This window comes from Parasteatoda tepidariorum, chromosome 4 (genome assembly GCF_043381705.1).
Source record: "Parasteatoda tepidariorum isolate YZ-2023 chromosome 4, CAS_Ptep_4.0, whole genome shotgun sequence".
NCBI classification, from domain to species: Eukaryota; Metazoa; Arthropoda; class Arachnida; order Araneae; family Theridiidae; genus Parasteatoda; species Parasteatoda tepidariorum.
Window position 1 is genome coordinate 101,549,345 of NC_092207.1, and position 13,722 is coordinate 101,563,066.

Below are 13,722 nucleotides of genomic sequence, written 5' to 3' on the forward strand. Positions count from 1 at the left end.
TTCATTTGTATTCTAAATGCTAAACATCATTTCGTATTTAAATTAATATATATGAATACAGAAAAATTTATTCGTGTGCGACACCGGTTAAAGTTACGTCATGTATTTAAAAAAAGAAGGGGAAAAAAGGTTTTAATCTTATGAAAAATTTTTACACAGATATTTATAACCAATAAAACAGAATTAGAACTCGAATGAATTATAACTATTATTTTAAATATTTATTTATTCCAAACTTAATGAAATACCTTTGAACGTTTTTGAGCCTAAATTTAACAAAACTATTAAAGAAAAGAACATAGAAAATCTTTGAAGCGATTGAAAAATCGAAATAATTTAAATAATTATTAATAAATTTAGCGAAGTTAGTAAACTAATTAAAAAAATATGCGAAAGAATTCAATATATCATTTATAATAGTTTCAAAGTTCATGAATGTCCAATAATTTATTTTATTTTTTTTTTTTTTTTGCCGTATGACTTTTGAACATGTGAGTGTGAAATATTGATGTATATATTTTTTTCTTATTATTGATTTTGCACAATTTCAATATTTTATACAATTATATATTTTTTAAAATTTATCTTTTCAATTCTTATATTATAATACAAAATGTAATTTTAAATAAAGTATCTCAACTTGGATTATTAATAGAAATATATCATTTGAAGTTAAATATAAACTAACAAAACTTATTTTCCTGCGATTTAAACAAAATTTTAATTGAGTATATGTCAAAGTCAAGCTCTCAGGAAAGACCGGACTTGGAATCGAACATTTTAATTATCAACTTAACAGCTCCTAATTTAAAATTTTAAATTACCTTACATTACTTGTCCTACATTTCATTCCTCAACACCTTCTTGAGCTTAATCTATTCCCCAACACTCCAATAAAACTTTTTTCAGAAATAAACGAATTTCATTTACTGTTGAAACCATTATATATAAAAAAATGTTTACTTGCAAGTAAGTACGAAATCCAAAATGGAAAAAATAATTAATTCACAAAAAACAGAAACATTTTTCCTCAACAAACGAAAAAAAATAAAAGTGGATAAAAAATTCTAGAACAATTAATCGAATTTGCGTTGCATCTATGTCATATTTCAATAATAAAAATTATATTTGTTTATATTTGACTTCATATTATGTATAAAGTAACAAAAAATGGAAATATTTTAACCGCTAAATTAAGTCATCTCTGAGTAAAACTTAGTTGAAGTCTATAACGATGAGTAATGATTAAATTTCTCAAACCCAATCATATTTTCACAGCTATCATCAATATTTGTTTCAAAAATTTAAATTCACATAAAAAATAATGTATTAACATCATTTGTTCATAACAGGAGAAGTTAAAGCAACACACACATATATAATTTTTTAGTCGCTCTTTAAAAGAAAGTAAAAATGTATTATATAAAGAAAAAACAATTCTGTCCGAATAATTTTCTCTTTAAAACTATTTCTTTAAAAAAAAAATTTCTATGAATTTTTTTTATTGTTGCTTTATATTCTGGAATATCTAAGAAATATTGTTAGGATTGATATAATATTTTTTTAAAGATATTTTAAAAGAAAAGAAATTCAGATTAAGCGATTTTTCGTTAGAAACTATTTCGAGTTTTTTTTTTAAATTTTTATTAATATAGCTTCATATTCAATAATACATAAGAAATAATGTTTTGATTGAAATATAAATTTTAATAATTTTTTTAAATCGACGCTCAAATATATTTTATACGTTTAAATATATATACTATATCTATATAAAAATTCTGTTTTAATTTTTTTTTATTATTCCATTCAATAATACGTAAGAAATATTGTTTTGTTTGAAATGGAAATCCAATAATATTTTTAAACCTCGTTTAAAGAAGACATTTAAGACAAAATGACTGAAAATGTTGAAGAAGAAAAAAATGCTACTATTGTACTGAAAATTTTGGAGTAATAAATACGAATTCGGAGATATCTTTAATTTATTTGAAGTTAATCGATACAAAATATATTTTTACAAAAAGACACCGTTTGTCAGAAGTGGGGTTCGAACCCACGCTCTCTTTCGAGAACCAGAGCTTAAATCTGGCGCCTTAGACCGCTCGGCCATCCTGACACAGTTATTGAGTTACATTTATTATTCATAAAGATACTAAGTTAACATTTCCTACATTTTTAGAGAAAAATTCATTCATAAATACGTATCTCTGCTAACAATTCGTTAGCAGAGACATTTTTTTTAAAAATAAGTATTTAAAGCTACGTACAAACATCGATAAACGAAACGTAGTTAATTAAAAAATTAAAGTTACGTTAACTGAAGAAAAAAATAAATAAATAAATAAAAGCACCCACAAAAATCACTTGATCAATAAAAGAATTTTTATTTTTCACGAAAAGTTTCTTATCTTTTACTAGAAAAATTTTCTGCAAATTAATCATCTAACAATAAAAGAAGAAATTGAAGAATGTGTATTTCTTTTTTACGTCGTTTTGCCTTTTTTAATTTTGTAAAAATTAATATCAAGTTTATCAAAAGACTGATGTAAATTTTCATAGCTCAAGGCTACGGAAATATTTCAGATTTTTATTTTTTTACATAAAAACCTTCACTATTTATCTCCATGTTATTCTAAAACACTAAACTTTTTTAAGCAGTCTTTTTTCTTTCCTTTCTTTTTAAATATTTGACTTGGTAACTTGAAAATTATAAACAAAAATATTAATATTTCAACAATTAGTTTTCATAAATTTTTTAAAGGATTTGCAACTGATTTTAGATTTGATGCAAACGTTCGTACAATATTTTTAAACTAAAAAGAAACTGCTGTATACTTTAATAACTGATCCTCAATAATTACAGACTTCATTATATTGTAAATTAATTTTCCTCCGAATAAATTACTGTGAATTTGCATAGATTCTTATTTTAAATATGTTAAAATAACAAGTGCTGTCATGGATCGGACAAGAAATAACAATTTGCTTAAAAGATGAGACATTTTTTCCGATTTTAAAAATACTTCGGTAATGTAATGCTATTCTGATGTTCTTGAAGATTATAAATAATAGTTTATCTCTATCAGGTATTTACATTTCATTCATAAATCAAAGATTTTAATTACTTTATTATCTATTGAACTTATAATTAAAAAAAAAATGCTAATACAACACATGTCGTCAAAAATTTGAAAGGCATCGTTTTCTTGGTCATCTTGATATAAGCCTGGTCATAACACTCATTTGCATAATAGTTTGTTCAAAAACTTATATAGATATCTAAATTATGCTCATGTGTTCATAAATTTTTTTACTATGTCGCTGGAGTCAAATTTTTTTGATTCGAACTCCACAAGCCCTGCTCTAAATCCGAAATTAATAAATAAATCTAAAGCACACGATTCTTTAAATTCTGACAGTGCACAGTAAATAAAATCAATTAAAAAATTTGTAAGTTATAAAAATTTTTTAAGACGGAAGAACATCTTCAGTGACAAAATGTCATTATCATTAAAGTTTTGTGTGTTACACTTGTTTCTTAATGAACTAGTGTGCTCCTAAGATCTTGAAACGTAACATAAAAAAAAAAAAAAACGAAGTGTTAGGCCTTCCACAAATCAAATTTTAAGAATGCACTCGTAGTTGCTTCTAAGATAAAATATCTATCATTTACTATTTCTATTACACTCGAATTTTAATTCCTTTTTTACGTCATTTATTAAATTATTTTAACACATCGAATTGTTTCGTTTTCACCCACAAACATTTCAGCCTATCCTTTTTCCAATTTGAAAATAATAACTTTATTTTGATGTTGGTTTTTATTCTTTAAAGATTCTAGTTCAAAATTATTTTACTTTAATACTCACAATATGTTAATAGTCTGCACCTTTAGTAGTTGCATTTGTACCATATTGAAAGTCATTGTACCAAGATGAGTTTACCATTTTCCTACAGCATTAAGGGTTGAAATAATTATCGACATCACATTATTTTACGTATTTTGTGGGCAATAATCTTCATCTAATTGTAGAATGGCAGTTTAATTGGGCTACAAAAAATTTATAGAAAACAGTAAATACCAAGGCGTGAAATAAGTCTAGGCGCATATTAACAAGCTCTGCATGGGTTTCAAAAATGCTTATACATGCTATAGAAAAAAATATATATAGTTTTAAAATATTCACTTTGATGTTAAATATTACTAGCATTTTGGATGACAGAAAACTATTTTCTTTTTGCAGTGATAACTGAAATTAGTAGATACCTTAGAAACAAGGAAAAGTTAAAAAGCTTGTTGCTACTTTTGTATTAATATTGTAGTGGAATGTTAGTAATAATCTTTTCTATTTTTTAATAGATTATTTTTTTGAAACTTTTGATTAACTATCTAAGTTTTAAAACTGATAAATATATATACATAAAAAATAGCACAAGCTAGTTATTACTATTTTTGAAATAACAGTTATGAGTAATTTCAGATAAGTTATCTAATTTTAATTTTATTGCTGTTCCATATATTTGCTTCAAAACCCGATAATAGCGTCATAAATTGATCTATTCCACTGATTTGCTAATTCATCCTAATTGGGCTCGACAGTGATTGTTAGTCATTATTTATTTTAAAATTGAGCTTAATCGTCAATAATCAATGTCATTCATATACTTAAGCTGCCTTAAAAAAGTTAATTTCTAATTGTAGTTTCAAATTATGGCTCTTAATGCTCGTAAGATTAAAGCTGTTACTCAAAACTGTTTCAAGACTTCAAAGTTGACAATCAATCACATCAATGCAGTACCATTTTATATTGCAACAGTTTCGGAAACATATTAGTTTATTAAATAAGAGCGGCTTTTCTAGTTTTAGGTGCCCCCCCTTCTTTTTTTGGGTGGTTTAAGCAGGGGAAAAAAAAAAAAAAAAACACTGGCCTTCTTTGTCAGGGCTAAAATACAGTAACCCTGTTCTTAACTCACTTTTCAAGAATAAACCAAATTAAAATGGTTAAAAAAATTTACAAAATAATTTTTCACTACGCTAACATATTTAGAGGTTAAAAATATACTTATAAAGGTAAGAGTAGTGTGTTTGTTACTGAAAGTAAACATATTTATTAAATTAAAAGCTCTTCAAATGCTTTGAAAAGAAATATTCAAGAAAAAAAAGGACAAAGAACAGTAAAAATAACAAAAAATTATGTTTATATACAATTTTAAACTTTATTGGTGACTGGACAAAAGTGTATAAAAACAGACACACAAAAATTTTTTTAATTTTCAAACTGGCACAAATTATACTGAGTCAGTAGACTTGTAATGATCTTCATCAATAGTGGAATATATATGGCCTTCATTACACAGAAAATCTAAAGCTTCCCTAAAAAGAGAAAAAAGAAGAAAAAGACTTTTACAAATGAAACATTTTTTATAAGCATTTCTTTAACAGATATATTTGATAAATTAAGTTTATATATTATTATGGAAAACAAAAAATTGATTTTATACATTTTAATACGACAACTAAATTTAATGACACAAATTAGTATTCAATTTTTAAGAGTGTATTGAAATTGAATTCAGTTTCAGAATTATTGTTCTTTCTTGTTCTAGTAGTAAAGAACATTAGCAAAAATTGAGTTTCACATCTTTTTTTTCCTTCATATCATTAAAAAAAATGAAGAAAGAAGTTTAGTTCTAAAAAGTTGGATTAGAATTCTGTATGACTGTGCCATGTAAAATTATGTCTTATTCTAGATAAATACAGGCCCTACTAATTTCAAGGCACCACAAATCATTCAGCAATTTTTTTCTCGATTATTTCGTTAGGTGTAGTTTAATTTACTTTAAATTTGGCACAATGAATATTTTTAAAATATGAAAAATGCGATTATGCTTACAATTTATAATTTTTGAACCAAGATATTTCATATCTTAGCAATTTGTAGGTGCAACCAATAATCAAAATGTTTTGTTTTACATTGTAACATACAAATAAAAAGGTCTAAAATATTATCTTAATAATGTTCCCACATTCCTATTAGCCAAAATATTGCAAAGATTCCTTAATTAAAGAAAATTCAGATTTTTTTAAAAATAGGTTTTTACTTGTGATATTTATCATCCTTTCTAAATATTATTCTCTGCTACAATTAAAAGGTGATTTTTATTATTATTCCAATTTAAAGGCTTAAAAAACTAAAAGTGGCTTTCTTTCATTATATAATAATCCTGTAATATAACCTTATTATGTAACATAAATTAATCGTTATGCAATTATTAAACTGTAAGTAAGTTATCTTTACTTTTATAACAAGCTCTAAATGAAACTACTTCAACTCAAAATAAGCATAAGCAATTAAAATAATGAATTATGGCTGCGTAGCGAAAAACAAGCACCATTAAAGCACTCAAGAAATATTTTTAAGTACTTTAAAAAATATCATAATTACAGGCAGGGTTAACAAGTTTTTGACAATTGAATTTTATAACCATGGTATTAACCTACATGTCAAAAACAAAAAACCCTTTAACAATAGTCAAAAACCCAAAATTTTGGATAAAGGATAATTATTAGTTATTATAAATAAGAAGTATTTTTAAATTAACATACATGAAAAATTATAAGTGTTCCAACAATTATGTTCTTGAATTATTTTAACATAAAACTCTTTGTTTTGAAAATTACTGACAAAAACTCAAATTTCGGTGTAGATAATATTAAATAATCATAAATAAAAATGGGTCCAATTGCAATTTATCCAATCTCTTAATTTGTTTAATTATTAAAAATAAAAATACAAAAGCAATTATCTTATTAAAAAAACACTTAGAAATCATCTCATTCTTTACATGTAAAATCAGTTTCCATTTTAACTCCTCTTTTCTTCAAAGCAATCAATTACAAAAAAATAGATTTTGAAGCCCTCAAGTTCATTTTTCAGTTTTGTATGAATAAGACTGAAATTTGGAATTGTTCTTTCCATTGATGCTCAGCTGTATAGACTAGAATTTCGACCTACAAAACTATTATAACATAAAATAACAGGTAATTAGAAAATTTATTCTAATAACTGTATTAAATATTGATGGTAACTTAATTTAACTTTTGAATTTATTGATTTAAAACAAACATTTATATTTTTTATAAATTATAATTAGTTTACTTATCAGACAATATATTATATTTATGATTTATTGGAAATAATCATGTACATATAAGCAGGAGTGTAGAAAATTCTCAATCCCTAATATTTCCTCAGAACAAAGTTTTTTTCAATCGAAATTACCCCATAAATTTGAATTTTTTTTAAATATTTTTCTTTGAGTACATTAACTTTTTAAAAATATTTTTGGAAAGTCAAGTTTATATAAGAAAAGAAATTTGTTTAATTTTAAACTGAAATGAAGCCTGAAATATAGCGAAAAATGAAGCCTGAAATTGAGAATCTTTTGCAAAATGCAGCAGAGTTGCACACGAGAAAACAAAAATGCTTTCCATTGAATCGGGCTCAGTAAACGCACATGCAAACTTTCAAGAATTTCATCAAACATGTGAAACAGTTGGCTTTTTCATACACTACTGACCGACGGTATGCCAAAATTGATTGGAGTTAAATTAGTGAAAACATTGAAAAGAACAATATCTTTTTGCATAATTCGTAGCAAAAATCAACATGGTTAAAAAAAAAATTCTCATCTTAGAAAAGAGAAAGTTAAGCCCTTTTTAAAAACACCAAATGAAAAAAGCATCCTTAAGTTCTTTTAAAAAAGGAAAATAAGCAACACCCTGTGAATACTTAACTTATTAGGAATTAACTTTACCTTATATTGCTAAAAAATCTAGTGAAAATTATTTAACTTAATTTTAAATAACCATGAGTTAACTAGAAAATTAAAAAAATTGCACATTGAATTACAGTGATAACCAAGAAAAATTATTAAGTTTAAACTATATTCCAATATTTTAATTTATGTAATAATCTATTTGTCGGTCAGTAGTAAAAATAACAATTTAAAATCTAACAAAAATAATAACAATGCAACAAAAAAAATTATAAACAGTTACAAAATATTTAACTTTCATGTTAGAAACAAATCCTCCTAACTAATTAAATTAAGGACTTGGGAATACAATTTAAAAAATTTTCTGAAAAAACCTTCAGTAGTTTCTACAGAATTATAAAAAACCGAGGGTAATAAAAAAAACTCTGGTTTCCAAGGACAAGAAATCTAGATTTGCTGGGCTTTTAAAAAAAAACTCAGGTTTTTCAAACCCTGTCAAAAATACTAAGAACCAAATTGGATCTTAGCCCCTTCCAAATGGGGAAAAAAAATCAGAACTCTTAGATTTAGACAATGAATTATTTCTTAGTGTTATTGAATTCCTAAAATAATTTTATCAATTTAATTCGTTTGATATTCGTTTTATTTTAATTCTATAAAATGCTCTTACGTGTTTTTTGAGCAGCAATGAAGACAAGTTTATTTTGTAGAGTAAATTATGATTTAATTTTAATATTTTCTCATATTTCTTATTCCTAAATTAATTTCTATGGGGAATAAAATACATATTTATATGAATGATATACACTATTATTCCCTTTTAAAGCAACAGCAGAAACAATATGGATAGGTGTTATTATTTAGAATTATAATATAAATGCTTTTTGATAAATTATCAACCTAGATTTTTGTTCTTCATTGTTTAAAAAGTTATCATACATAACAGAATGGAATAAACAAGAGTAAATAATAATAATAAAACAAACTTTTTAGAAATAGTGGAATTATAATCTAATATAAAGAATGTGAAATTTGATTAGAAAATAACACTAACAGTCATTTACACAACTCTTTCTTAATTCGATTAACTTTATTAAAGTGCAAAAAAAAAAAGAAAAAAAGACTCAACCTTTAAATTGTGTATTACAGAAAGGTAAATTGTACAGATGTAAACAAAAATATGACAGAGATGGACTGTTAATTATAAACTGCAGACTGTTAACTATTCAAATCTATTATATTAATTAATCACATCCATTTAGTATTCCTAGAAATCACTGCAGATTGTTGGTAGGAAAGAAACTTTAAAAAAGTTTTAAAAAAAAAAAGCATTATGGTGACGTTAGAGATCATCATTTAAATATTACGCTCATGAGTATATACATACCACTCAGCTTATGGCCACGCATCTAACCCTATTTTTCAGTACAGTTTAGCGGCAATGGTAAGAAGGTCACATAATTTAGATCACGGTTACACAACGTGAACTGATGAGACCCTCTCTCATTTTATACACTAGGCTAATGACATGATTTTTAGCGAAGGGACAGATTTAAAGTACAATTCACTGCATATATAGGCTGTTTGTTTAGTCAGCCGAAAGGAGGATCAAACCTCAGTTCTGCATCAGTAGTGATAATAGATAAAAATTATACTTCACTGGGGTTGTTGATTTAAATCACATTAACTTTCAAAAATAAATCAATTTATATCTTTACAAAGCATAATAGTATGAGATTATTTAAATCCTTTTTATTTATTTTCATATTTTTAAAAGGAAAATAAATTTATAGCAGTTCAATTAACAAAATTATAAAAGTACTTGATGTGTGATTAATGACAGCTCTTTTTAAGACATTTTAAAATTTAACACATTTTTTCTATACTTATACAATTGCCAAAAGTTCTAAGTACTGAATATAGATTTCTATTTTCAAAAATATACAGGGGTGATTGTGAGTCAAACTTAAAAATTCTGAAAATTTCTTGAGTAAAATCATTAATGACACGTTTCAAAAAATGAATGTCGTTATAAATTTAAATCATGGATATTTTCGAAACATGAAATTCTAAATAAATTAAATGCAGCATAATTTAAATGAATAACTATGGATACGTTTACTTTTATCTGTAATCAAATTTATTATTCTACCAAAAAAAAATATTTACAAATGAAAGCGATGCAAAGTATTAATTCTAGTTCCAATATTTATAAATAAAATAAACAAGGATTTTTATTTAAAAATGTGATCGACGATTTCTTGAAACCCCTGGACCTCGGATTTCTGGAAACTTCCAGATTGCAGTTAGCAAAAATCTTGAAATCTAGATTTTTTCAGGAGTACAATCATCTCTCAATATAATAAAAGTAATAAAAATCTTACCGATACCTGGTTTTGAAACACAAACTTTAAATCCACAATTTTATTCTCATATTGCAGATATATATCTGAATTTTAAACAGAATTCAGATTCCTTTCTTTTATGGTGTGACTTTTAATCAAACATTTGCATCTATTGCTATACAAGAATATAGTTTTAAATTTACGGCTCTATTTCATTTTAAAGAAATACTTCAATTAAAACTGTGTTTATAAAATTTAATTATAAAGTTTTTAAAATATCTTTAAAAAATGTCAACTATCAATTAAAAATGTCAATTATCAAAAAACTTTCGAATACTTTAGAGTGAGGACAACAACAAAAAAAAAAGGTTCTAAATTGTTTTTCTATATAGGAACGTTTGCACAATGATGAATTTCATTAAGAATTTTAATTTTTAAATTATGTTTCCACCCTAATTAGTCATATTGAAATATTACCAAAGCAGTTTAAAAACAAAAATCTTCACAATAATTATTTTACGAATTGAAACTCCCGACGACCAGTCGAATACTAACTTTTATACTTTTTGTAGAAGATATTTAATATTTTTAATAAAATACAGCAAAGCTCATTATTATTATTTTATTTTTTACTGAGATTAAATGAACTAAAATTTAACAATGTAATGAAATAAAGCAGAACTTGTCACAATAACATTTTATTATTTAGCTTTGTTTTTATAATTTAAATTATCTATATACTGTGGTGGATAAAATTATAGTACCAAGAACCAAACATAAAAGTATTTTTAAGATAGATATTTTTTGAATTATCTAACCTACTAACTTAATATGATTTCTTTTTTTCAAAGCACGAAAGAATTGAATAAATGTTATTAAAAACCATTTCACTCACTGTATTGATTGACGATTTAAGGATTTTAGAGTGCTATAAAGATCCATAACACTAATGCCCTCTTCATTTTTAGAATTAGTAATAGCTTGTTTTACCTGTAAAAAAGTAATAAAATTGTTAAAACTAAAAAATAATTATGTCACATATTTTATACATTATAAACAATAAAATATTAAAGAATACTTAAATTTACAATGAATATAATATAGTATAACTACAACTATTATAATTTAAGCCTGACTTGATATGCAAATATTTCCACAGTTAACTACTAAGATATCATTTCGAAAAAGCTTAAACATTTGAGATATACAGGCATCCTAAGAAAATAAAGTTAATAGAAATTTTTTTTTAAAAAAAGTGCTTTTTTTTATTTTTAACTTCAGTGTAGTATATTAAAATAAAAAGTGTAAGAGACTCGAATTATTGAACCTCAAATGTAAAACATTTGAAAATTCGTAACACTTTAAGTGGTTCACAACAAATTTCACTGTTTTTCTTTAACTTGACGTTGTAAGTACAGTAGGGTCCCGATTATCTGAGTTAATGTGGACCACGACTAACTCGGATAACCGAAAAACTCGGTTAAAGTGAAGAGCAGTGTTTTCATCATAGAAAAAAAATGGGTGACAATTTCTCACCCTTTCTCAAAAGCAGGGTGAGATTTCAAAAAGTTAAGTGAGATTTNATATTTAACAAATACAAAATTTATACGAGTACACCACATATACAATTCATAGTATGATTAAAGAGCAAGCATACTTTACGAGAATTAAACAGTTTTTACATAAAAAAAAATCCTTCATCGTTTTTGCTTTACATTACTTTGCTGCTTTTCTGAGAGGGATGAGAGTAGTCAGAAAGTAAAAAAGAGGAAATCCAAGAATATATATATATATAGCACAATAAATACAAAGAAAAAAAATGAAGAAAATTAATAAGTTTTATTAACTGCGCATAAGCTGCAAGTATATAGAACTCATAAAATAAGCTAAAATATTGAGAAAATATGGAAAATAATAAAAAATAATGACAAGAGAAGAAAATTACTAAAAATATTTTTCAAAAGTATTTAAATATATATACATATCCAAAAATTTGACAAAAAAAGTGCTATTTTTAAACTTGTAAACCATGTGATTATAAATCCCGTAATTAATTATGAAATTGAATGAATATATGAATATAAATCACACGCACGATTTTAAATTGAGAAAATATGAATCCCGATTTGAGGCTTTTAAATCACGTGAATATGAAACTCTATATCGAATTAAAAAAATGCGAAAATACAAATCATGATGAGTAATTTTTAGATCACGTAAGTACGAATCACGATGCATAATTTTTTAATCGCGCGAATACGAATCCCAATGTCTAATTTTTAAAGCACGTATAAACAAGAAAATAGATGTTTGATATTACAACCGCAAAAACGAATCACGACATAGGATTTTAAACTCGCGCGCATACGAAAAGCTACATAGGGTTTCAAAAGCGAGTAAATTCAAATCGCGATATTGGATTTTTAAATCTCGTAAATAAGAATCGCAATGTACGGTATTTAAATCGCCTGAAAAAGAATCGCAACACTCAACTTTTAAATCAGGTAAATACGAAAATCGATGTTTGATAATAAAATCATGATTTTAAGAATGCATAAATACAAAACACAATATTGGATTTTTAAATCTAATAAATAAGAATCATAATGTACGATATTTAAATAGCGTAAATAAGAATCACAATGCACAACTTTTAAATCAAATAAATTCAAAAATCAAAAATTGATATTAAAATCGCGTGAATAAGAATCGAGATATTTGCTCAGTCTGGACTAAGGATTTCAAAAAGGCTTGTTTGTATTGTTAACAATATGTTCAGACATAATATATAAAAATTTACAAGATTAATTAAATAAGCAAATAAATATTTTCAACGCAAATCCACCTTTCTTTCTTTTTTCTTCTTTTTGTTTTCACGCCGGAAACAGGAAGCAGCGACGTCTGAATTACGAAAATACGTGCTATCCGGCGGACGGATAAAAATATGGAAAACCTAATTTTCTGTGCCTAAAATCGGAGAAAATAGCTAAACTAAGTAAAAATGCGGATGAGTTAGCAGCTAGGACGTAGCTTGAACTTTTTGATTATCTTTGAAAATCGCAGAGAAATATAATTATTTTATTTCAATGACTGAATTTTCACAAAAAAAAAAGAAAAAAAAAAGGATATTTATAACTAACAAAAGATCCGAAACTTTTAGAGAATCGGAGTTTTTGATAAAAAAGGCTGAAATTCGAGAGACAAAAGCGATCATATTAAGGTCAACCAGTTTTATCCAAAGGAAATGCTTTTTAGAGAAACTTCAAAGGGAGGAATGAGGACTTCCAAGACTTTCGCTTTGCGGAAAATTAAATTCATCAAAAAATATTTTAACTTCTGTAGAAAAAAAAAAAAATTCTGCCGAAATCAGTGGGAAAAATTTGGAGAAAAAAAAAAAAAAAAAAAAAAAAAAAAAAAAAAAAAAAAAAAAAAAACGGAAATCCGCGGAAGAATCACATCCCTGTAACTTGCTAAATTAAAGCATGTTTAGATTTTGAACAATGCATTAAAAAATTTTTTTTAAATTTATTACAGTGGGAAAAATATAAAACAAAATAGAATATTAATAATTATCATTCCTGTCCTTTTTTTTTTT

At 25.1% G+C, this 13,722-nt stretch overlaps 1 protein-coding gene and 1 non-coding gene across 3 annotated transcripts in view; both read right to left on the reverse strand.

The window, feature by feature from the left end:
• Positions 1–2,035: 2,035 nt before the first annotated feature.
• Positions 2,036–2,119, reverse strand: TRNAL-UAA (transfer RNA leucine (anticodon UAA)). The gene has a single exon. It is a non-coding gene; the product is annotated as a tRNA-Leu (tRNA).
• A 3,076-nt stretch (positions 2,120–5,195) lies between these two features.
• The window catches only part of LOC107438833 (Replication protein A2), a 28,474-nt gene continuing 19,947 nt past the window's right edge, over positions 5,196–13,722 (reverse strand). For both annotated transcript variants that reach the window (XM_043046532.2, XM_071180285.1), the window contains 2 exons: positions 11,023–11,117; positions 5,196–5,377 (listed from right to left, as the gene is read on the reverse strand). In XM_043046532.2, the coding sequence (XP_042902466.1) occupies positions 5,293–5,377; positions 11,023–11,117 (180 nt within the window). In that variant the 3' untranslated portion in view covers positions 5,196–5,292. The remainder of the gene's footprint in view (positions 5,378–11,022; positions 11,118–13,722) is intronic.